At 32.4% G+C, this 7,712-nt stretch overlaps 1 protein-coding gene across 1 annotated transcript; it reads left to right on the top strand.

The window, feature by feature from the left end:
• Positions 1–5,055: 5,055 nt before the first annotated feature.
• On the top strand, positions 5,056–6,284 carry LOC133294096 (zinc finger A20 and AN1 domain-containing stress-associated protein 5). Its single transcript, XM_061492755.1, has one exon. The coding sequence runs from the start codon at positions 5,241–5,243 to the stop codon at positions 5,640–5,642; it is 402 nt and encodes a 133-aa protein (XP_061348739.1). The 5' UTR covers positions 5,056–5,240; the 3' UTR covers positions 5,643–6,284.
• Positions 6,285–7,712: the final 1,428 nt, after the last annotated feature.

The following is a 7,712-nucleotide window of genomic DNA, read 5'->3' as shown; positions in this document are numbered from 1 at the left end:
TTTGTTGCATTATATTTTGTTTATTCTTCCTTCATCTAAGTATCAAATTATAAGCTGTATTTACCTGCATATCAAAGTTTCTGTTTAGCGAATGAAAGAACCAATTATTGTCATGCCTTTCTGAATTGAATGAAACATGATTTTTGAATGATACAAAAGTTAGTAGTTAATGAATCATGATTTTTGAATCATGTACATACAATATAGAGGATAACAAATTTAATTTATAATATTTTGTCTAAAATTATAATTGTTAGAATTGTATAAATAAATTTAAAAAAATTAAAATTAATTTATAATATTTATATGATATTTTGTTAAAAAGGGTATTTTAGTCTATTTATATCATATCTTGATGATATTTGGTGCACCTCAAACGCATGATAGCATAGCATAATCCTATCAGATTGCTAATCCAGTGCACATCAAACACAAGATATGATATGTGCTTATCCTGTCCATATCATATCCTATCCTTATCCTACTCTCTTATCCTATCCGTTCTTATCCTATCTTGTCCACCAAACGGGCCCTAAATTGATTGTAATAATCAAAATATATTTTAAATCAATTAAACAATTGGGGTATAACAAATATCCAACATTTTTGAGTAACTTGGAGGGACTGGGGGAAAGTACCTGCAAGGCACTCCGATGCTGAAGTCAGTAAGTATTCAAGGGTTCAAGTATTGATGGAAAGATGATCATACCCGAGCTTAATGCCTCTGTATTTATAATAGATGAGCGTCTTGCTTATGCTGCCTTGGTATGGTAGTGTTCATTCCTATTGGTTGAGAGTGGTAATCTTCATATGTTACTTTTTGGGCGAGATGCCTATGGTCAGGCTAAGCCTTTCGTTGATGTGGCGACATGCAAGTGTTTATATGAGGGAGGCGTTACTTTGAGCAGTTGATGTTGTGTAGCTGCAATTATCTGAGCAACTGATCTTGTGTATTAGATGGTTGCAGGATTGTCAAGATATGCCATGTTTTTTTTTTCTCATTAAGCAATAATCTTTGAGCCTTTTGGACCTTTCACTAGTTGAGCTTATATTATCGCGTGAAATAGGTCCAGATTAATACTCATATTGTGTACATATATAAACTTGTAAAATGTATTATTATTTTTCAATTAAGATGTAAAACAATTTTTTTTTTACTTTTAGATAAGATAGAATTTCATATTTTCTTATTATTTTATAATAAAAAAATTTAGTAGATGAAAATAAAAAAAAATTCATTTAAAATACAGAATTCATTTAACAATTATTTATGTGAACTAACAATTAAAAAATGTAATATAAAACTTAAGGGCATGATATACTTACCACCAAAAATTTTTACCACATTTACAACCAACTTAATCACCATTGATTTTCGTCAATCTAACGGTTATAATTTATTGAGAATTAATAATTAATTAATAAATACGACCCAATAATTTTCAATATTTTATAACCGTTAGATTAACGAAAATTAACGGTGATTACGTTAGATGTAAAGGTTGTAAACTTTTTTTGTGGTAAATATATCATTTCCTTAAAACTTAATATATTAGGTAAATTATTCTTTTGATTTTCTACAAAAGGAACAAGTTGTTAAACATAATTATGATACATTTTTATTTTATATATTTAATTTATATATTTTAAATAAAAAAATTATACTTACAATCTATTTTCGTTTACAACTTCTTACAATCATATTTCAACCGTTGATTTTCTTCAATTAAAGGTTATTATTTTCGTAAATCAAACTAATTAATTAATTATTAATTTATAATAAATAATAATCTTTAATTGACAAAAATCTATAATTAAAATATAATATAAAAATTTATAAAAAAATAAGTTATAAAACATAACCTTTCTATTTGTAAATACAAGGCGTATTATATACTCGTAAATTTCTCTCCAATCGTATAAATCATAAACAAATACTGACTAGCAAAGATGTAAGCCGGTGAAACATTTCTGACGAGTGGCGCACGTATTGAGAAAAACAAGGCACACTCCCATCCCCATCACAATGTGTGTTACACGCGCGCACGTACGAGTGGCGACTGGCCAATATGCGTGGGGCAATAACACTGTGAAGCACACGTGTCAGTCACGAAGAGAGGGCGAAAATGACATCTGAGAAAACGATAGGAAGAAGTGTCGTGGTCAAATTGGGCGCGCTCACCAATTTTTACCCTTTGATTTTCCAATTTTACCCTTTCATTGTTCTCCAACGACAACAGGTTACCAATAATAAACAAATAGGAAAATGAAAATGCCAGCCAATTTCAATCTTGCGCTGATAGTGGCAAATGCAACCGGCCAAGTGGCCAAGTATAAGAATGTGACTTTCCTATTGTTCATTAAAATACACCAAGATTTGAATACTCGTTTTATTATTATAGATAATTAAATACTATAACTTTCAAATTTAAAAAAAAAATGGCTGAGTAAGTGGTCAAGGAAAATAAGGGTGAATTTAATATATACTTTTCGCGCATGAAGACTCTAAAATAAAACTGCATTGGGCTTTGTTAGCGACACTCATAAACAAATATTTACTTACATTATTGTTATTGCCATTTGCCGACCAGCTACCAACTAACTAGTACATGAATTTAATGTATAGTTTGTTAGCATTTGAAACCGGAAATACAAGATTTATATTATAATCAAAATAATAAATTGAGAAAGATTATATTTACTACTTATCATTATTTTAAATTTATTATTCTTGTTACCGATTTGATTACTGTTGGATCACTTTAAAATTAATGATATTAATTTTTTTTCAACCGTTGATTTCAAATTTATTTAACTATAACCAAATAGGTACAAAGAGTGGTAAATAAAAAATAATAATAAGTATAATTACTCCCTAACAAATCTTACATAAATTTTAACTATTGATTAATGATTCATATATTTAATATAGCATACAGTTATCTTATCATCATTTTAGACTTATCACTCTTATTATTTGATTGATTACCATAAAAAAATTAATTATCGTTGATTTCAAATTAATTTAACTGGTAACTAAAAAGATAATAAGAGTAATAAACTTAAAATTATAGTAAGTATCACTTTGTCATTTAATATATTGATATAAAATAATTATGTCCCATTCAAATTTTATACTTAAAAAAAAATCTATTCTCCGTGTTACAGTAAAGATTTTTTTTAGTAGGTATCTAATGTAAAGTTTGTTTAATTAAAATAATAGAATAAGTTATTCTATTTTTTTTTTTTCCTATTTTTATCTACCACTCTTAAATATTATTAGATTATAATTTTAATAAAAAAGATAAATGATAAAAATAATTGAAATTCTGATATAATAATATTAAAAAATAATATGTAAATATAGGTGAAAAAAATAGGTAGAAGAACCTATTCCTAAAATTATAATATATGATCAACTTTTTTAAATTTTTAAAGAAATCATTATGCTTTTTCTTCATCGATTATACAGCTTTTAAAACAGCGACATGTGCATTGCGCAAGAAAAAAAGAAATGAAAAGACATTATTAGCCAAAACAAGCATGTTTTTTTGTTTACATTTCTAGTCATCATTCATCAACAAAAATGAATCTCCATCTCATTATGTAACACAAGGCAAACGTTCCTGTCTTTGTTTGCATTGTTATTTTTTTATTTTTTTTATTTGGTAAATGGATTGTTATTTTATTTTGGAGGAACATTATTCTCACGTTACAAAATATTTTTCTTTCTTTCATGCACTTATAAATTAAGGAAGAGTAGGATTTATTCTATATTTTTTCTTTTCTCTCTATTCTCTCGTGGAATGAAAGAAAAATTCTTTCATATAATATGAGAATAATATTTTTTATTTATCTTTATATTACTAATTATTTCATGCATTATATAAAGGGATTTTTGTTTGTCTTTTAACATGACATTGTAAAGTTTCTTATACATACAACATTTCATGGGACGCATATTTTTTGAAACAAAAAAAAACTAAGACACAGACAACAAGTGTGTGTATGACAACCATTCTATTCCCTAGCACTGTTTTTGAAAAGAATCAATTCTTTTCTATTTCTGTGCCTTTGAGCAGTTTATGAGAAAAAAAAATGTGTTTGATAACATGTTCTATTTTTATTCCGAGAATGAGAATTGCGTTTGATAACACAACAAATAATATAATAAAAAATAATTTCTATTAAATATAAAAAAATTCGGATCATCACTTTCCTTTTCATATGGTGTGATTGTGGTGGTGGTGGCGGCGGCGGCATGGTAGTGGTGGTGGCAGTGACATGGAGAAGATAGTGGAGGTGGTTGAGACGACAGTGGCTGAGACGATGACGATAGTAATGGTGGTGGTGGAGGTGACGATAATGGTGGTGGATATGGTGGTTGGTGGCGGCAACAATGGTAGCAGTGGCATGGTGGTGGTGATGGTGGTGGTAGTGACTGCGGCGGTGGCGATAGTGGTAGGTGACAGTGGTGGTAGTGATCAGTGGAGGTGGTGGTAATGATGGTAGATGTGAAGAGTGATTAAAAGAGATAAGTGTTTCTCATTTTGTGCCCGGGAACAAAAGAACAGAATTTTTTTTATTCTTTTTCTGTTCTCCGACACAAAAATTAAACCGGTTCATTCCTGGAACAAAAAAAAATGAACCAATTTTACCAAACGAGTTTCCCCTATCCATTTATGTTCTCAGGAACAGAAATTAAAAAAAAAAATTGATTCCGGGAAGGTTGTCATGCGTACCCCAAATCTCAGTAACATGATACAATTACTTTTCTTACAAGATAACTCTTACAAAACACTTATATAAATTTAGAAAGAAAGAAAAAACTCGTTATAAAAACAAACCGACTTCAATAAACGTAGTGCGTGGTTATTGAAGAGTTAACTTTTATTTTTTGGAAACGAAAAGGGTATCTTTATAATTATGTTCAATATAACAATGATACGAACACGTCAAAAGAGAAGGCTGTGTGTGGTGGTGGTGGGGCAAAGAAAAAAGGTGGACAAATTGGTAATTGCAGCACCCATGAAAATGCTCGATGCGCGTCTCTATGAGGTTCATATTCCATAGCCATTAGCCCCATTTTCAACCTCACATGCCATCTCTCCTTTTACAAATCAACCATTCCTCTCTTTCTATCTCTTCTCAATCACCTTCTTTGTTCTCCAACAAACAAACAACACCTTCGTTTTTTCTCTTTCTATTCTCTCTCTCTCTCTCTCTCTCTCTGTGAAATTATGGCTCAGAAGACGGAAAAAAAAGAGACCGAGTTCAAGGTTCCTGAAACCATCACCCCCTGCGCCACAAACGCAATTCCAGCACCTTCAAGATTCTCCGACGACAAGGCTGCCACGTCATCACGTTCCCCTAAGAGACCTTACCCTTCCGATGAACAAGACGACGACGCTCAAAATCGTCAAACGACGTTGTCTGAGGCCAAGCGTGTTGTCAACCGCTGCTCCGGCTGTCGACGGAGGGTCGGACTAACCGGATTCCGGTGCCGTTGCGGCGATCTCTTCTGCGCCGAGCACCGGTACTCCGATCGCCACGACTGCTCGTACGACTACAAAACCGCCGGACGAGAAGCCATCGCGAAGGAAAATCCGGTTGTCAAAGCGGCGAAGCTCGTCAAAGTCTGAATCGTCATCAAAAACCCTAAATCGAAGAATCGCGATGAGATCGCTGAGAAAAAAACACGGATCGACATCATCGATCGATTGAAACTGTTCATATCGCGATTAATTATTCGCGTCTCTTACTCGGAGATGCGCATAGAAAGAACTCAGCACGTGTGTTGAAGCTGAGAGATTGTCACCGAAATCATGAACTTCTGTGTTCGATCGAGCTTCGATCTCTCTTTTTTTTTTTTTTTTGCTTTTTTTATAATTTATAATAATTTAGGTTTTATTTTTAAATTTGGTTTGAAAATTTATAAATTATTGTGGTTATGTGAATTCTTTTCGTTTGTTCTGGTTATAATGATTCTTCTCGGAAAGGGTACCCGAGGAGCATAAGATTTCAGGGGCATGGAAAAGTAAATTTGATGAGGTGTGAGGGCATAGTTGTCAATTCATATTGTACTTTTAACTTGGAATTTTCGAGAATAGTATTATGATAGAAAGTTGGCTGGACCCAGTCTGATTTGACGCGTGACGATTATATCGATATATTGAGGCGCGATAAGGTTGTTGGTTAGTGAGCGGCGAGATATCGCGCTTCGATTTGTCTTAACTTTTTGGCGTTTCGAGAACCAATAGGGGAGCGACAAGAGAAACGCAAGTGGAATATTGTTTATTTTTTCTTTTTCTTTTTAAATTTTAGTTTTGCGTGTGATGATTGATAATTGCGTTCTGCCCTTTTATTTTGTTGGAAGAATCTCGAGGAAACGTCATGATCTCCAGCGCCTAGTATTTGGTGGTGGATGACAGTGACATAGTGCATGACTTGGTAAAAAAGTTTGTTTTAAGCTTCTGATTAAATTGTAATATTATGGTTTATAAGAGAGACGTGTGTTTGATATTCTGCTTGAAAAAAAAAATTAGGAGATGTATTGAATTGAAATTTTAATAATTTTAATGTACTATTTTTAGATAAAAAATTATTTATATTCAATTAAGATTTTAAAAAATTGAAAAAAAAGTCACGCTATATTCGATTAGGATTTTAAAATATTATTTTAGAGTTCGTCCAAATTTGATGATATTCAATCAGTATTTTAGATAAAGGAAATATAATTTTGTGGTATTTAAAAATTTGATGATTGTAGTGGATTTTCTACTGATGCATATAATGTTTTTCCTCACAATTTCACTTTAACCCTTAAGATTTCTTGAGATTTCTTTATTGTAGTATCTTCTTCTTCTTTTGGCTGGTCGACCCGCTTGAAATCGGGTTCAGCTAAAAAGTAGGGTTACGTTGAGCAAAGCTTCAGTTTCAACCGTACCTTTTTTCCAAATGCAAAGTACAAAGTTGCCTAAATCTATTTGTCAGGAGGTGGAGAAAATACAACGTCAATTTATTTGGAATGGTTCTGATCAAAAAAGAGGAAACAATATGATCGGGTGGAACAATTTAATCCAATCAAACCAAAGTGGTGGCCTTGGTATAAAATGTCTTGATGTTATGTACGAAGCGTTTCTGGGTAAGCTTGCCTGGCAAATTAAAACAGATAATGATGCGCTTTGGGTGAGGGTTTTAAAAGCAAAGTATAATGGGAGAAGAAATCAGATGGACCTTTTTTACAGTAAATCCGGGGATTCTCTTCTTTGGAGGAGCATTTGCAAAGTGTGGTTGGAGTTAAAAGACTTTGTAGTGTGGGAGATTGGTGATGGAGCTTCGGTCAAATTCTGGACAGATTCTTGGATCCCCACTGTGGGTCCTCTAGTAAATGTCTGTATGAAAGAGCTTAGCGGAAATGATTTAAGCAAAAAAGCTAATGAAGTTCTTGATATGAATGGCTGTTGGGATTTAAGTATTCTTCAAGCATGCCTGCCACGTGACATCTTAGAGATTGTTAAGGGATTTCTTCCTCCTGCTGAAAATGATGGACCAGATGTAGAAAGATGGAGTATTGGAGGTCATGGTTCCATAACAGTTAAGGACGTCTACCAGGTTCTTATGCAGAAAAGAATTCCATTTGCAAATCACAGTATACCAGATCAAGTGTGGAATGCTCTTTGGCGTTGGAAGGGTACAGAAAGAGTGAAGAT

Source organism: Gastrolobium bilobum, unplaced genomic scaffold (genome assembly GCF_033153095.1).
Source record: "Gastrolobium bilobum isolate Gb01-03AN ecotype WA unplaced genomic scaffold, APGP_CSIRO_Gbil_v1 utg62928, whole genome shotgun sequence".
In the NCBI taxonomy this organism is placed as follows: Eukaryota; Viridiplantae; Streptophyta; class Magnoliopsida; order Fabales; family Fabaceae; genus Gastrolobium; species Gastrolobium bilobum.
The sequence above is the reverse complement of the archived record's forward strand: the minus strand, read 5'-3'. Positions and strand labels throughout refer to the sequence as shown.